This window comes from Megalopta genalis, chromosome 1 (genome assembly GCF_051020955.1).
Source record: "Megalopta genalis isolate 19385.01 chromosome 1, iyMegGena1_principal, whole genome shotgun sequence".
NCBI classification, from domain to species: Eukaryota; Metazoa; Arthropoda; class Insecta; order Hymenoptera; family Halictidae; genus Megalopta; species Megalopta genalis.
In genome coordinates, this window is record NC_135013.1 from 23,442,511 (window position 1) to 23,460,078 (window position 17,568).

Sequence of the window (17,568 nt, forward strand, 5' to 3'; positions counted from 1 at the left end):
ATTATTGGTACAGTAAAGCAAAGTTACAACGTTGTTAGTTCTCAGCCATACGTTTCCAAATTCTAACCTAAGGAAAATTCTTCGTAAATTCGAAAGAAGGCAACGTCGGTACGCTACGTATCCATGTCGATGCGAGTATAAAAGGCGCGTGTTTCAACATTTTGCATTCGATTTAGTCATTTTTGCAATGAAATTCTTTATCATCGTGGTAAGAAAATTGGAAATAGCTACGATTAGGTTTCTATGTTCAGACTGAACGAGGTCTCTAAAAGTGTTCATCTATATTCGACCATTATTAATCCCATGACATACAATGACGAGTTCGGGTCGCCATTCGTTTCATGTGCCACTATAGATTTTGACGAGTCTATCTCGTCGAGAGCTGTTTTCGGCGGATGCCGTGCAGTATATTATTAGATTACTCGGTTACTCCACTCGTGCATCGATTCTGGTTTATTTACAATGTTTAACCCTTTTAGTGCCGGAGGCCGATATATCGTCCTCGATGCACTGGCGAAAAGTGCCATAGGTGATATATCGGCCCGCACCTTGTAGCGTTATAAATAAATAAATACGTTATGAATAGTCTAATTTCATTACGAGAGAAAAATTAGCGTCACTCTATTTTGTCCTTAATACACTGCTTTTTCAATTATGTAAATATTGCTTTTCGTTTGGTTTTTACGAACCTTTTCCTAAATCCTAATAAAATCGTAAAATTCGGCCGGTTATATTCGCATAAGCACCTCTTTTTCGCCCTGCACTAAAAGGGTTAAGATGCCCAATCTGCCACCTCCTCGGCAGTACCGATAACAAAGTGGTATCCACAAATCAGTGATCCAAATTTCAAAATAAAACATCCTGTTTCTCAGCTTGCACATAACTGTTCGGTTGAGCCAAATTAAATAGTATTTTTCGGACGCATCAAATTCCGTTTTATTTGTATGTCGAGGGGTTAATAGTATATAACTGAAAAATTCTGATAGTTGCTCGAATGAATAGCTTTTCTAGCACAACGGAGTATATTTGAATTTACCTGCTACTTTTGAGAAAAAGATTTTACAAGAATAGCACTCTTTCCAAGTCCCGGATAAGCGAGCTCTCTAAAAGGGTTTATATATCTTCGACAATTATTAACTCTTTGCGAATTATAACGTGTAAAGGGGTAAGAATGTACCCCTTAAATAGATAATTAGATTATGCACTAAAAACTTAAATAACGAGGAAAGGGAAGAATATATCCTGATCCTTTACTGCTACTATTTTAATATTACTATTATTCATTTCAATATTATTATTTGTAACCTCGGCGCAATCAAATTATATGGTCAGGCACAGTAAAGATTATTGGAAAATATTCACTACTTTTGAGAACAAACATAGATCGGTCGCTTTTCAAATCCTTGCCGAGCCCTGTGAAATGATTCTCGTATCTTCGTCAACTATTAATATTTCTTAACACAAATATGAGCCGTTTATTTTGAAAGTGGCATAAGTCACTTTACCGTAATGAAAAGTGGTGATTTTTTAATGTTTATACGAAATTATTTATACCGAGAAAAATATCAGTATCCTGAGATGACAAATACAAGTAAATCTTCTCGAAAGTTAGCATCCATATTTTGAAACGTGTTAAAACGCAAACCCTTGAATATATCGACTTAAAAACAAAGTGACTTATGCCACTTTCAAAATAAACGGCTCGTATACTGCCAGTTGTTCTAAGCTGCGTCTCTGCGGATAGAAAACGAGCTGCTGGAGAGCAAGATAGAAGCACGTTTATGAAACGGCGTGTAGATGATGCCGCACATGCCCGTGGCGACGCAGCGAGGCGCGTGTAAACCGTCCGGTCCCGTCGGTCGGGCTGAATTCATTAATTAGCTGGTTGCGAAGGAGAAAATGCTCGAAAGGACATCAAAGGCTTATGTCGCGACACCGGGTCCCGTCGGTCTCGCGGACCGACTCGATGACAGGCGGTACCCGTGGCGACGTTGCAGGTGATAACTCGCGTAAACTGGTAATAGGAAGCGTCGTGGCCGGCGCGATCGCGTTCGCGGCTTGTCTCGGCGAGCCGAAGGAGGGCTCCGGCTCGTAGGAGGATCATCTTAACGACCATCTAGATAGGCGACGGTGAAATGATCTGTAAGAAAACCGGTGGCGAGTGGTATCCTCCGGCGGCCATTAATCAAAGGACAGGAGCGCTAATGAACCTGCTGGAATCGCGGGCTGGGGAACCGTTTCTGTTCGGTTCAGCGCTCCGCCGTTCTGCCCCCGACCCCCCTGTTCGACCGACAGCCCCACCAGACCCGCCATTCTCCGTCTTTGAATCCACGAAACCCCGGAGGGCAAACGAATCAACGAGCAAACAAATGAACGAGAGGGTTGCTGCCGCCGCTGCTCTTGCTCTTGCTCTTGCTCCTGCTCCTGCTCCTGCTCCTGATCCTGATCCTCCGCCACCGAATGATCGAGCGGCTTGCCAGAGGAAAGTTCGTCGGGAACAGCCTGCGCCCGCAGCGTCTTCCAGCTCAACGAATGGATCCCGCATTATCAACGTTTACGCGAGAAACCTCGTGTGAAACCGTTCCGCCTTACGCTATTGTTCCGCAGGGAAATATCCCGGATTTGTATCGGTTTGATGACGGTGTTGGAAAAAAGCTTCTAAGTAGAGGCGATTTTTCCTGATGCGATATCGATGCTTTGTGTACGCATTTAACAGGCTTTTGGATGTTACAACCAAGGGTTGGAAACAGTTGTAATATTGATTTCGGCTTTTGAGACAGTTATGAGAACCGAAAGGACGTTACATACAGTTACGGCTACAGTAATTTCTCCCTAATTGGCGCTCAGATTGCGGTTCGTTTTTATAGATGTTGACAATCGATAACTATAAAAAACGAGTCGCAACGCTCGAATAATCGTATCTCCTCTCCCCAAATTGTCCATTTTTATGCGGAATTTGAGCGCGAATTAGGGAGAAATTAGTGTATACCGGTTCCGTTTATGGTTCTTCAGAACCGATATGATATCGGCTCTATGACAGTTATTTTCCTCTTTTGTTTCGATTACGGTTCGGTTCCACGTGCATTATTATATCGAGTTCTTTACGGTTGTAAAAATCTTAATATGTATATAACATTTCAAGTAAAATATCAAATACAGGGAGTTCGAGCTAACGATGGTTAAAATCGATCTGACAGATCGAAAATCGTAATTAAAGACATCGAGCTTCGAACGATCGAGCTTTTTTCCACCAAAAATGTGAAATAAAATATGGTTTTATGGAGTTGATGTAACAAATATCTCTGGGTCTTTTACATTGTAAATGCTTAATGGAAAACATTGTGCGGATTTCCTCCTGTTGGCCGTAACAATAGTACCCCAGGAATCAATGATTTTAATAATATCGACCGCGGATTCAGATTAATTGACTAGCGTGTACAACATCGCGATATGGATTTTACGAAGGGCTTGTATTATTTCCGACAATGATAGATCTAATGACGACAACTCGCGAGGAACCACCGGCGCGTTTCGATAACGTTTACGAATCGATTCGGTCGCAGGATGTGTAGTCAGCTGTAATAGCGATTTTAATCAGCTAGAATACGCGCATTGTTCGGATACACCGAAAACACGTAAGGCTATTCGTTAAACGAGCGCTCCAATTATATCCGCGCGCCGCGTACGATAAGTTGTACCTGCAATTTGCTTTGTGTTATTTCCGCTATTGTTTTCGCCGGGGCTCCCCCTTTTTCCCTTTTGCCGCCATCCTCCCAATTATTCGACGCCCCGGGCCGTTCGATCTCGCCATTATCGGATGACACGGCACCGCGCTTTTATGTTTAATTGATATTTTTCGTAATTCCCCCGGAATCCAATACAGGAACGCTCCAGCGAACAGATATAATCCCAGACTCGACACTGCTCTCGTTAAAATATTTCCGATGGAAAATATTGCGGCACGGTGGGCTACAGGTCCCCTAAAAACCGGTCGCATCCGACGATTTTCCGACTGCAAACATTTTCATCCACTACTGCGTCTTCTAATAAAAAGATTTTCATACTTTTGACGGTGTAAGTTCCATCGAATCGAGTAGTTGCAAAGTATACATTTAACTGTACGCTTTCTCCTGTTTCGAACTAAAATTGTCTAATTTAAATTATTTAAAAAATTTAATTATAATAATGTGTCATTAATGAAACGTTATTCTTTCGATGTTAACACATTATCCACTGACAATGGTTTTATAATTTTTGATAGTCTACGATCTACAGTCAAAGACTTATAAACGTATTGTTTAATGAGAACAGTAGTTTAAGTCGTACAGCAACAAGTTTCACCCAGTAATAATATTTAATTATTAATTAAATATAATATATAATTAAATTATAATATAATTATATTAAATTATATTATTAAATTATAATATAATTATATTAAATTATATAATTAAATTATAATATAATATTATAATATATAATTAAATTCCTCTTTAGTATAACACAATAATTGAAAGTCCTATTAATAGTCTTCCGGTAGACGAAGCATACAAAATAATCGTTCGATGGCATTCTGCTAGCGAAGCGTATTCGAAGTTCTAAGAAGAGAAATTTGCATTATTCGAAACCGGTTCAAATCTTGTGCAAAAATTTCTGTTTCAGTCAAAAGATACTGTTGCCGAAGTCTAAAAGAAGGAGCAAACGGTGTCCTCGAACACTGAAAAGTTTCGTTAGCTGTCACGCGACGTTAACGTTATGGGAAATTTTGGTTTCCCAGACAGGCTGACGCGCCTCTTCACAAAGTTATCGATTATTCGTCGCGGCCTTTGGAATTATTCATAAGCTCTCTCGAGCTTTGAAGGGTACCGCGTGTTCCTTCCTCGAGAGGAAGTTCGATATGAAAAGTAGACGTCGTCGAATCTTTCGTGACGCTGCTCGTACCTCACAGGAACACTGTGTCTCCCCATCTCCCCCCCTCTTTCTCTCTCTCTTTCTCTCTCTCTCTCTCTCTCTCTCTCTCTCTCTCTCTCTTTCTCTTCTATTCCTCTGTCCTCTGTGTCTCCGTGAATCCATCGTCCGCCCGGATGAACGAGGTTAATTCATTCATCCGGTGAGACAATGGCGGATCGGTTACACGGTGACTTGGCCGTTTATTAATGATCCCTCGGAAATCTTCCTGCACTTCTAATGGCTCGTTTGGATTCCAGCGTTCAGGGCCGGCTTCTCCCTGGACCTCACAAAAGATCCTCTCTCACTGTTCCGTCGCTAAATTTTTCCGAAGCACTCGCGACGGACAGAAACGTATACCGAATACCGTTTCAAGTATAATCTTTCACGGAGAGAAAATCTTTTTACATCTTACGCGTTATCGAGTGCCTTTCGAAACAATTCTTCACGGTATAAACTGGCACAACTCTATCTTTACAAACATATATGATACGAAATACTAATTCATTGTATTTCGGTTTATGCATAATTTAAGATAGTGAACCACAAGAGACGAAACACTATAAACCCAGTATACTCTTTATTTACTGGTAATACGTCCCATGTATCTCGACACTGAAATTAATTGCGAACACAAAAATGACGAGAACCAACAACGAGATAGAGGCAAAAATATGACTCCGCAAAACCGACGACCCTGAAGGTATCGTCCTATAAAGACGTACAAAGAATGGATACAAGTAGTATCGCCGAAAACGACGGAGTCCGTGAGTATCGGAATCGCTCAAGGGAGTACCGAATGGGAATTAACATAACAAACTTGACTTGTCCAGGCTGGTGGACCGTCGGTAATGGAATTCTCGGTGCGAAGAAAACGAAAGCGAAGAGTCGGCAACGGCCGGGACCGTACAAAAGGCTGGATCTCTTGTTGCTCGTCCCCGACTGTGGTTTATTGCTCGGAAAAGAAAGGACATCTCACCTCGGGCGCCATTTTCGAAATGGCCGGCCCTGGTAGTCCCCGGCGTGGACAGAGTCGCGGTGACGTTCACGACTTATGCCGACCCGGAAAGGGATGTAAGAGGAGGGTAAAGAGGTATAAGGAGGAAAGAATGGCGCCCACGCGTTATGCTAACACTAACGCTGCCGACACGGGCTGGGTGGTCCTATTCCGCTCCACCTACTCACCCTTTCAGCCCTTTACGTAGCCCACACCTTCGTCCCGGCATGTGCATACAAATACGACTAATTTTATCGATAGAGAATCCCGGACGATCTTAATGCCCGATAATGGGACCACGGCGAACCCGAGCCCGAGATCAGGCCCCGTTCCTCTTCTTACCGGATCCGTATCGGCGGTTTCGCAATTGGCTCTGATCCTTCTGTTAATTCGACAATGGATAGTACGTGTTTATGATAATTCACGGCATTTTGGCATTTGTGAAGAATGCTTCTTCTTTCGGGACGCTTTGGTTCCGTTGCATCTTGGTATCTGGGTGTAAAACATTCGTACGTAGCAAATATTAGGTCTACCGGAAAGTTCTGTCCGTTTTTGAATTGAAATATAACACAATTTTCATACATTTAACAATATTTATTGTAGAATATACTTTCCATCGTTACTTATGACTTCTTGCCAGCGCGATGGCAACTTGTAAATGCCATTTTTAAAAAATGATTTATTTTTAGAGGCAAAGAACTCGACTAGTGCTTGCTCGACATCAGCTTCAGTTTTGAATTTTTTTTCCTGTTAAAAGTTTTGCAAAGAGAGAAACGAGTGATAATCGGAGGTTGCTAGGTCTGGGGAGTATGGTGGATGCGACAGAATTTGCCAGCCTAGCTCTGCGATTTTCTGACGAGTCGCCAAAGCAGCATGTGGTCTGGCATTATCATCGGTAGCCATGTTTTCACGATCGCGTCTCGCTTAATAATGACACGAGACATCTTTGTTTCAGTTTATTTAGGAGAGTACATGTGTGCAAATGCAATGATAAAGAGAGATAGTCGTACATGTCTCAAATCAACATGTGCATACGGATTGAAACTTGCAGTGACACTATCGGACAGAACTTTCCGGTGGACCTAATACATAGGACTGTATTCGTAGTCTAGTCTTATTTATAAGGAGATTGTTGACTCAAGAGAAATCTGAAGAACCGACTGTGAATCTAGGTGGCGTCTTAAAATCGTGCTTAAGGCAGCCTTAAAATTAAGACTCGACTATTAACGCGGTCCATAGCGATTATATTTTGTTAACTGGGCTTTCAACTATTTTCATATCCGAAGGTTAAGGTGGCGGCATTTGGTCGTGAATTTCAATAGAATTTGAATTCTTCAAGGCGCAGAATTAAGTTTTCTTCGCCTTAGTTTTACGTTGTCTTTCGTTAGCAAAGATAGGAGTGTGGCAGAAGAGCTTCCTGTGTGCAGTAAAATATTCATGATCTCGCGAAAATTCGTCACTCCACCAGGCAATCTTTCCCCCGAGGTTTTAGGAAGACTGTACACATTCCCCTCGGCACATTCTTCATATTAAGTATTCCAAAAGAAAAGGATGACAAAGTGCTCTGGAAACTGATTAAAGATTTAAAAGATTGCACTATATATAGAGAAAAATGATATAGCAGTTTTTGGTGGCCTTTCATAGTCGCCATTCGAGTGCAACGGGTTCAATGGTCTCTCGTTTAATTTTGAAGACTTTATATGAGCCGTTTATTTTGAAAGTGGCATAAGTCACTTTGTTTTTAAGTCGATATATTTAAGGGTTTGCGTTTTAACACCGTTTAAAAATATGGATGCTAACTTTCGAGAAGATTTACTTGTATTTGTTACCTCAGGATACTGATATTTTTCTCGGTATAAATAATTTCGTATAAACATTAAAAAATCACCGCTTTTCATTACGGTAAAGTGACTTATGCCACTTTCAAAATAAACGGCTCATATGTTAGGAGTAATTGTAAGTCTCAGCAGATAAGGTAAAATCATTATAAATAGACCAAAAATATTTTTATCTCCTCATGTAATACAGGACTTGACAAATAAACCTTTTTTGAAATGGTAGTTACATATGGAAATAGCATTTCAAATATATGTAGTTAATTACGCAATATCCAGATGTAACTACTATTTAAAAAAAGAAAGTTTATTTACAAATTCTATATTACACGTGAAGATAAAAATGTTTATAATCTATTTAGGCGGTTTGCCTTATTTCGTGTACACGTAAGTGAGTGGATTCGAATCAGAGTGGTGTAAGATAGTTTCGAAAATTTTGGCTTATCTTAAAATGTAATCTATACATGTCGTATTGTTAAAAGAGCAAATGAAATAAATTATAAAGTCACTATAAATGTACTTAGCTCTAAATTATCTTTACCCGCGTTGGTAAATGAGAAACATGTAACTCGCGCCACTATGATTCTAACCCACTCAAGCGTAAAATGAAAACCGAACGCATTTCACTGTGCGTGAAACAATGAACTAAAAGATATTAATTCCAGATGCTACAAATTCCCTAATAATTAGCAAAGATCTAAGGTCAATTTGCTCGCAAGAAGATCCATGGGTCGGTAATAAGAATGGTAACTTAGACGACAATAAGACCATAGACGCGGAAGAACAGAACAAAGAAGGACCAAAGTTGGTCGAGGCTAGACAACCTTGGGAGGGTGTTGGCCCGATGAAGGCTCAGGCCTAGCCGTCACCATTCACGCGGCTCGGCTCATTGAGAAGAAGCGGTGACGGCGTGAATGGGCGCCTCTGCGCGACGAATTATGCGAGGAGCGGCCAAGATGTTTATCGTCAGAATGAATTCAGGAGCACAAACTAAGGGGGAGTATGAGACTGCCGAGCGGAGACGAGCCGAGACTGAGACGAAACCGAGCGGAGCGGAGTGCTCGGGGGTGCGCCGAGCCGGTGGCTAACCGTAGGGTGGCGTGAAGGTTCGTCGAAGGTGTTGACACAAGGGGAACGCCGCGGGTGGAGGCGTCGCTACAAGCCGTCCTCATTCACACCTCCGCCTCTCTCGTTGCCTCTCCTCATTGTGATCTAGAAGAGCTCCGGCTCGCTCCGGTGACACCTCTCTCGCGCCGTTATCCAATCACCATTTACAATTTGCTCGGTCGCTATTCTTCGTCGACGGAACCAGAACTAAGTTGCTGCATTGTTGAACGATACTTTGAAACGATTTTGAGAAAGTGATACGATTTGTCGGGTTAACCTCTCGATGGAAGCCTGTTAATAACCCTCCTAGAATAATTTAGGTAAGTCCTGGAGAGTTCGACCAGCCGGAGAGATATAATATATATATTATAATATATTATAATATTATATTATATTATAATAATATATATATATATATATATATATATATATATATATATATATATAATATATATAATATCTCGAAAACATGACGTCATTTGGCGCAAAACTGCACCCTGATCTTGCAAATTGCGTTTAAAGCTTTAGGCGGATCTGAAAGTTTATTTACACTCTCATAATTTTAAGGGATATATTATGCAAAAATACTACTGCACGCTTGCTTTCATTTCTATTTTATATTAAAAATGCGGTTGATTTCTCCCGTAATTCTGATATAGACCGACCATATACTAATCCAGGAGAGTTCGACCACCTTAATTGTTTCATCTTTCGGAAGAAACAATATCATGTCGTTTCTCGCGTCGCGTGATTTGGTCCACGGGCCGCGACTTGCCCATGCCTGTCTCTTAGAATATAATCAAGGGTTTTATCTCCTTTTCAAATTAAGCGACGCCACAGGGCCAGTCTTTTAGTATGTAACCGATGCTTCGCGATTAACCGTTGTTAGGGAAAGTGAGCATTCTTCTGGAGTCGCGTGAACCTTAAAGAAGTTATTAAATTACAAACAATTTGCCTGGTTGAGGCAACAACGGTTCTCCAACATTTGATTTCACAAATTCAAATCTTGCAACTTCGGAGTCACGCGAACCTTAAAGAAGTTATTAAATTACAAACAATTTGCCTGGTTGAGGCAACAACGGTTCTCCAACATTTGATTTCACAAATTCAAATCTTGCAACTTCGAAGTCACCGATTCGAGCAAAATGGAGGTCACAGGGGCACGGGGTAAAACGAGAAAAGCTAAGAACGTTTGTTCCACCGTGTTACTAATGGGCATCTTAGGCGGCGAGAGGCGAGAGTTAGGTATCGGTCTCGCGTTAGCGTGTCTTCCTGCTCACGCCCACGTCCTGCTCGGCCAGTGGTGCCGCAGGCCCCCGAAATATATGAGCCGACGGACACGTTGGTGTACCGTCGAACCGGTATACGCGCGGTCCATGGGCCCCGCCGTTTTTGACAACAATTTCCACTTAGTGCCTCCGCGCGACATCCGAGACCGACGATTCCCGGTCCGGTCCGTCCCGGCCCGGCCCGTCCCGTCCCGTCCCGTCACGGCTCCGATGTCCCAGATATATTTCGGTCGGAACAACGAAATTTTTTGAAACGCCGCGCCGCGCGCCGACCAGCCCCTCCCCCCTTCGCCACCGATTCTCGGGGCCTCTCTGTACGTCGGCTTTAAACGGTTACATCGTTTCCGAATCGAGACAAGATGGCCATTTGCCGGCCTCGTAGGATATATTACGGTGTCCGCCGCGCGAGGGTTCGAGATTTATGGCGACGAAAAAAATCGCTGCCGTTATGGCTATCTGGCCGCTGATAAATACCCGACCGGTACCTGCCGATTCGAACGCTATCGATTAGATAACGCTCGCGTAAGAATTATTCGACGACAACAGATGGATTACCACGCGCTTTTTTCTTCGAGAAAATTTCGGGACAGAGACATTTCGTGGATCTGTGCTGAAACGCTGATGGAACACTGTTAACGTGTTCATGTATTAGGTGGACCGGAAAGTTATGTCGTTCGTTTACATTAAATTCAAACAGATAAATATGCGCAGGAACGATATTACTTTCCGGCCCCTCTAATATTTCATGCGCTTTTGTTGATTTTTTAACACTACGTTTGAAGTAAATTGATCGATTTGAGATATATACCTTATACGATCGTCAATTTATTATCGATCCTCATTATACGATCGATTTCATACCTTATACGATCGACCTTATCGGCTACGTGTTACAGTTACTTCCTAACAAAGAGCAGCGTTATTAGCGAGAGACAAAGCGAATAATTACGAGCGTTTCATGAAAGCCTATAAAATGTTAGCAAACCATTGAACGGTAACAAGTTAAATACCCTGAAAATCGTTTCGGTTTCGGTATGCTAATTCGTGGCAGCACCTCGGAGTTGCGATTCGAACGGAAGGGGTTAACGATCGAGTCCACCCAGCCGGAGCGAAAATGATTAAGCAGGACCATCTCCGATCGGAGATCTCTGTCGGCTGGTCGTGGCATCTTCGTTCATAAAAGTGTCACGTGTTTTTTGAAGAACGGCCGCCTCTGTAAATAGCGGCGAGCGAGAGCGGAGCCACTCTCGGGACCCTCCCTCGTCACCTCCTTGGTCGTTCGGTGCCGGGCAATAAAGTCGTATTGTTTTTGCGGCGTTTGCGTCGCTTTAACGCCCGGCAATATAACCTTAACAACTGGGCCCGACCGGGTCCTAGGCGGGAACGGCGAGACCGACCCGGAGAGCCGCGTTTCGCCGTTCGTCCGACAAAGAGGGAACGTTCCCGGTGACTTTGTGCCCAATACGGCGCCAGAACCTTCCTCTCGCTGGTCCGCGGTGCACCATGGGACCCGTCGGACGTTGTACATCGTCGGGACGGTCCATGGGTCCGGATGCGGCGGGATATACCTCCTCTCTCGTATACACCGGGCGACCCAACCCACCCGTTAGACCCTCGTAAAATTTTTTCTCGATCCTTTTGCTCCCCGATCCTACGGAGCAAACGGTCCGCTACAGCTTCGACGTCCGAGGATTTAATTTGGTCGACTACGTTCTCGTTCCCGTTCCTCCCCCTCGCAACGCTCTCTGCCGCTCTGTCTCTCGTCCCGTGACCCACCTCCTCCTCCTCCTCCTCCTCCTCCTCGTCTCTCGATCCTTATCCGATGGTTTATCATATCCACTGCTCGATTCGAACGGAGAGGGAGGACCGGCAGAGGGAAAGAGAGCACGCCGGAACGCGCAGGCTCGTTTTATCGAGTCGCAAAAGGTCTCCGCAGGATTAATACCACGTTATTAATAAAAATCTCGACGACTTTGGCCGAATTGGCCTGTCCGCGCGAGATATCGATCGAGAATCATTTCGCAACGGCAGGTGAGATTCTCTTCGATTTCTTTTTCTCTTATTACATTGTTTAACCCTTAACCAGTCACGTGATCTTCTGGCTGGCCACTTTTCGAGCAAGTGGAGCGCTACGGAATTGATAACGTTCCTTTCGAATCTTATTCGTACGTACAGGGTGATCCGTTTAACTGGACTCCGTGGAATATTTCGCGAGGGATTAATGTTATCGAAAATGTGTTCTTATAAAAGTTGTTGGGTATAGAGGGAGACGTTAGACGGTATGAACAATATTCTTACAGGTGCAGTGGTGGGGGAGATATTGAAGTGAAATTAATATTTTTTAATGGGACCCTGTATATTTTTATTCATAATATAGCAGCGTTTGTTGAGACGAATACAATGACCTACCACATGATATCAATCCGTGTTGCATCAAAAAATGACACGAATGAAGTGCGATGAGACAGATGGACGCAAGTTGCTAGCTAAACTCTACGCGACCGCATCGGCTAATTGTATCAAATGACGCTCTAAACAATGATCGAGCATCTTACCTTTTGGTAATTCTTTTGTTTTATGTCAGGCGGTCCCCTCCTACGGAGAAAATGCAAATATTGTAACTTGTACATAAATCAATTTTAATTTTCACTTACCGCTATTCGATTTGCATTAGTAAATATCTATCAATTAATTGTTCTTCGACGTGCCCAGCATCGTTAAAAGTACATGTTTGCTATTCTCTTTCGACACGTTTTAGCGCTTTTTCTTTTGTTTTTGTTTGTTTTTGTAATTTCTTGACTTATCGAAGGCACTTCTCAGACTGAGTATTAGAATAAGAAACTGCACAGTCGAGAGTTGGCGTCATTCGATACGACTAGCTGATACAGACACGTAAAATTCAGCTAGTGGCTTGCGTTCCTCTGTCTCATATGTATTTCATTTATGTCATTTTACTACATGGAATTGTATCAATGCAGGGTTCCATTTAGAAATATTAATTTCACTTCAAACCACCACTACACCTGTAAGAATATTGTTTATTCCATCTAACGTCCCCCTATATACTCAACAACTTTTGTAAAAACATAAGTATATAGTCGATAATTATAGTTATTATTATAGTTATATATAAGTTATTATATATATTAGTTATATATATATATATATATATATATATATATATATATATATATATATATATAATCTCGATTGCATTCGAGTGTGAAAAATTATAGCAACATAAAGTACATCGCCGCTCGAATTATCTCGAGTGTGCACAGTTTGGCCGGTTTAGCGCGATCGAGTTAATTCGAGCGTGCACGTTAAGGGGTTAATTTCCACATAAAACGAAACCGGGAAGGTCGATATCCTTTTTCCTTTACGGAATTATCGACTTAAGTGGCCGAGGTTAACAGCCAGCATCGTTTGTATTGTACAAGGACGCGCGGAGACGCGTCTCGCTTTATCGGCCCCGGGCTCTCGTTATCTTCCGGTACAAAAGGTGTTAATTAAAAAACGAACGGCACCCGGCGGCTAGCTATCGTGTCGCTCGCTCCGTTTATCTCGTCAACGACTGTCCGTTGGGTGTAAACATTATTGACGCGATAGCAACAGTCCTTCCCGTCGAGCTTTCTGACGATTTTCCGGCCGCAGCACGTGTCCCCAGATATACACGCGGTAATGCCGTTCTTTTTTCGAAATTTCTTGTACCCGGTGCTTCGCTGACACGCTTTTACGACTCGCCCGACTATTTCACGTCGAACCTTGTGATAACGACGAGGCAGATCGATTAGACGCCTCTTCTACGGTGATACTAACGTCCAAGACAATTTGAATTCAGTGAGAACAAGTAAAGAATGTCGCGTTATAATTTTACTTGTAAAACGTATACTCGAATAATCGCTTAAAAATGCAAATATTCGAACATTGCACAATAGAAGAAAAATTACCGATATTACGTTTGCAAGTAAAGTAATCGAAGACCATATTTCGTGTCCAGCAATTGTTCAATTATTTGCGTTGTTTGTATGCGTTATCAAAATATCTAAGGAATTACACTATTTTCTTGTATAACATTGTAAACCTATCTTACAACGCATGGATCTCAAAATTGTACAAATAGAATGTTTAATCGTGCTAACTTCGTGCACGCAAAAACAGATACGATTGGACAATCCCTAAATAGTCTAAAACTATCGTTGCAGCATATTATACAATAATTATATATACTAATCTTTATAAGCGATTATATTTTGTTTTGTATAATTTTGATTTCCTTTCTCTTTACGTATTACCGTCTTTTTATATTCAAGAGTTTTTCCAGCGAATAAAAATAGATAAATTATTAATGATATAAATAATCGGAGCTGTCGAGACTTCGTTTTGGTAGTGGAGGAGTCACGTTATTTTCATTCTGGAACTTTCGTTATCTGAGCTAGGTCGAGTGACATAAATATTTGTACAATGGAACAGTTATTTAGTTGCAGTGCCAGATTTCATTCTTTTATTTGTATAAAAAAAATCAGTTTTGTATATCAATTGTATATCAATTTTGTATATTAATTGCCATGGATTAAACAAATTACGTGTGCAACGTATTTGGACAATAGAGAATGCTACTGAAAATACTACTGTAAAAATTAACCTAATTTTTTTGAATTACGTTCTGATAGAAATCATCCATGTCATTTTCCTAACCAGAAACTAAATTTAATATAATTTATGTGTTTGCGAGTTTATTTCTTTCGTATATAATAGATAAAAAATATATATCTATAAACAAATATAAAAAAATATATACCTAAAATGTACCTATACAAATCCTACAAATTTATAGACCAAGTAAACTTAAGCTTGGAACAAAATAAATTTAACCTTAGACTTAAAACAGAATAACGAACACCCAGATTAGCCGTAAGCTTGCGTAAATCATATAAATTGTGAACTCTAAAGACAGCCATTCGGAAGTCGGGTTCCGCGGACGCCATCCAGAACAAAGCAGAAACGGCGCAGCGCAACGACCGTTCACCTGTCGGTATTAAATATTCCACATCTCGGAATGTCTTCGAGATGGTTTGGATTTACGATCGGCTTCCCGACCAGAGAGAGCCAAAAAACCGATCGACGGCAGAAAGGACGAGACGGGGCTCGCGGGGCGCGATCGATGGATCGTCGCGGCTCGGCGACGGCGATCCCCGTCCCTCATGCTTATCCTCCATAATTCCAGCTAATCTATTGCGGCGGTGGTTCGCGAGCGGCGTGTAATAATTTCGAGACGTCCGCGCCGGATCTTTCTTTTCCGTTCCGCGCCGGCATGTTATCCCCCGTTTCTTTTTCTGCCCGGTGCTCTCGGGACGGAGAGAGAGAGAGAGAGAGAGAGAGAGCTCCGTGTGTTGTGTCGGCTGTATTTGCGGGCCCGAGCCGGTCCCGCCGGGCCTGGTATCACGATAATTCCGACTAATCTATCGCGGTGTCGATAGGCAATCGATTGCAGAAACGAGCCGTAGGTTCTGGAACGAGGGGCAGGCTGCGGGACCGGAGGGAGGGAATCTGTTGCAACTGCAGCCGCCCCGCTGCGGAGAGTTTAGAGGAACAAACACGCCCACGAGGTAACGCATCCTCCTAAGTCGTCGACACACCGTAACCAAGGCACAAGACACTGTCTTTCGGAGGCGAGACGGCGAGGAGGGCGCACGGGAGGAGACATTCGTCTCGCATTAGCATATACACGAGGAACCAGAGAATCACGGAGAGAGAGAGAGAGAGAGAGAGAGAGAGAGAGAGAGATGAGGAAACCGAGAGGGAGAGAGAGCGAGAGACACGAGGAAACCGAGAGAGCAAGATGCTCTATCCGCTTTACGGGTGGAGCCTCTTCACTCCCCTGCACCTTTCTCTTCCTCTCTGCCCTGGTCCCACGGAACGATAAGTCCTATATTGTAGCAACGAGATCGTTATTATTCGCGATTGCGAGATTCCCGCCGCTTTCACATCCACCTGCTGTCAATTGAACGCCCGGTCCCTTTACCAGCCGTAAAACCACGCGAAAATCAGACGACTCGGCTCCAGCCAGCTCTTTTAATTAAACGCCTGCCGAGGACTCGTTGCCTGTCTTCATCTTATCTTCTCTGCAATTGATATCTTGGTGACCTTAACGCGGCCTGGTTAACACGGCTGCGTCGCGAATTTTCGCTGCGGAGATGCGGACCGCCGATTGCCATAACTTTGGACTGTAATCTGATTTCTGAATTAATTCGTAAATAGTACACATTATTTCCTAGATACGTGGAAAGATAGTAACCTCGCATTGCGCAGTTTTATGAAAAACCAGAACCACCGCATTCCTACGTGTCACCGTGTCGTTAGTCGACTGCGGATCTTTAAACAGATGTTGAATCGGGTGTCCCCTTCATAATTTTAATCATTTAAAATTAGCATTTGATTGGCACTTGCTCGTTCTTAATAGTTTCTCAAATAGAACTGGACAGTTTTCGTTTTTTGCATATATTTAGCATTATATTTATGTCAAGGTTATATGTCAAGGTTATGTCTCAAGGTTATCTCAAGGTTTCCAAAAAAAAACAATCGCCTTTCTCTATAGTACAAAATTCATAGCCCACTAAATTTCTAATAATTTCAATCTGTAGTGCAGACCTATTGAAAGGTATACGAAGCTGGAAAATGTTACAGTTAAATAAACCAAAACTTATAAAATAACGAAACATTAACAGAAGATGATCCTGCAATTTGTTACTCAAATTGCCACATACTATCAGCTGTACTCCTTGCTGGAAGAACTTTAGAACAGTCTAATATTTGCATCGAAGGACGCGATTCTTGAAGATACGGTCGTCTTTCCCTTTTCCCTGTTGCAATCTTTTCTTCTGGATGAAGAGTCCAGGTTGGAGACTTTTCATAGTTATCGATTTTCCAAGAAAGCCGCTCAAGTTCCCCGGAACGTAATTAAGCGGTCGCTGGTAGAGCGGAGCGACGGCGGGGGGAGCGAAACTTTTCGACGGTGGTGCACGGAACGATCTATTTAACGTCGTGCAAGCACCGGCAGAAAGCGACGCGCGAGAACGGAAGACGGAACAGGGAACAGGACGGGGAAACGGGACGGGATGGTCTCTGGGAAGAGCTTCGCGGAGGAACGCGGAGGTAAATGTCTGAGGTTTCCCCCGGAGAGCAACAAATGCAGGGTGGAGCGTAGGCAAAGCGCGGTGATTCCTCTACACCGAGAATTCGTAACACGTGTATCCCGGTGGTTTATGGTGATTAGTAGTTTACGGGAGACATTTCCGTTGTCTGGAATCGTTTCTGGGCTCCCTGCGACCCATTCTTACATTAGTTACTTGATTCCGCTTCTAGCGACGGCGACGCCTCCCTTTCCCGAAAT

General features: G+C 42.7%; 1 protein-coding gene across 4 annotated transcripts in view; it reads left to right on the forward strand.

Moving 5' to 3' along the window:
• sowah (ankyrin repeat domain family member sosondowah) overlaps positions 1-17,568 on the forward strand; it is a 167,683-nt gene that overhangs the window by 65,698 nt on the left and 84,417 nt on the right. The window contains exon 7 of one of the 4 annotated variants that reach the window (XM_076523421.1): positions 15,656-15,697. The exons of the other annotated variants lie outside the window; for them this stretch is intronic. Within the exon in view, the coding sequence (XP_076379536.1) occupies positions 15,656-15,682 (27 nt within the window). The 3' untranslated portion in view covers positions 15,683-15,697. Of the gene's footprint in view, positions 1-15,655; positions 15,698-17,568 lie in introns of those variants that run through there. 4 annotated transcript variants of the gene reach the window in all.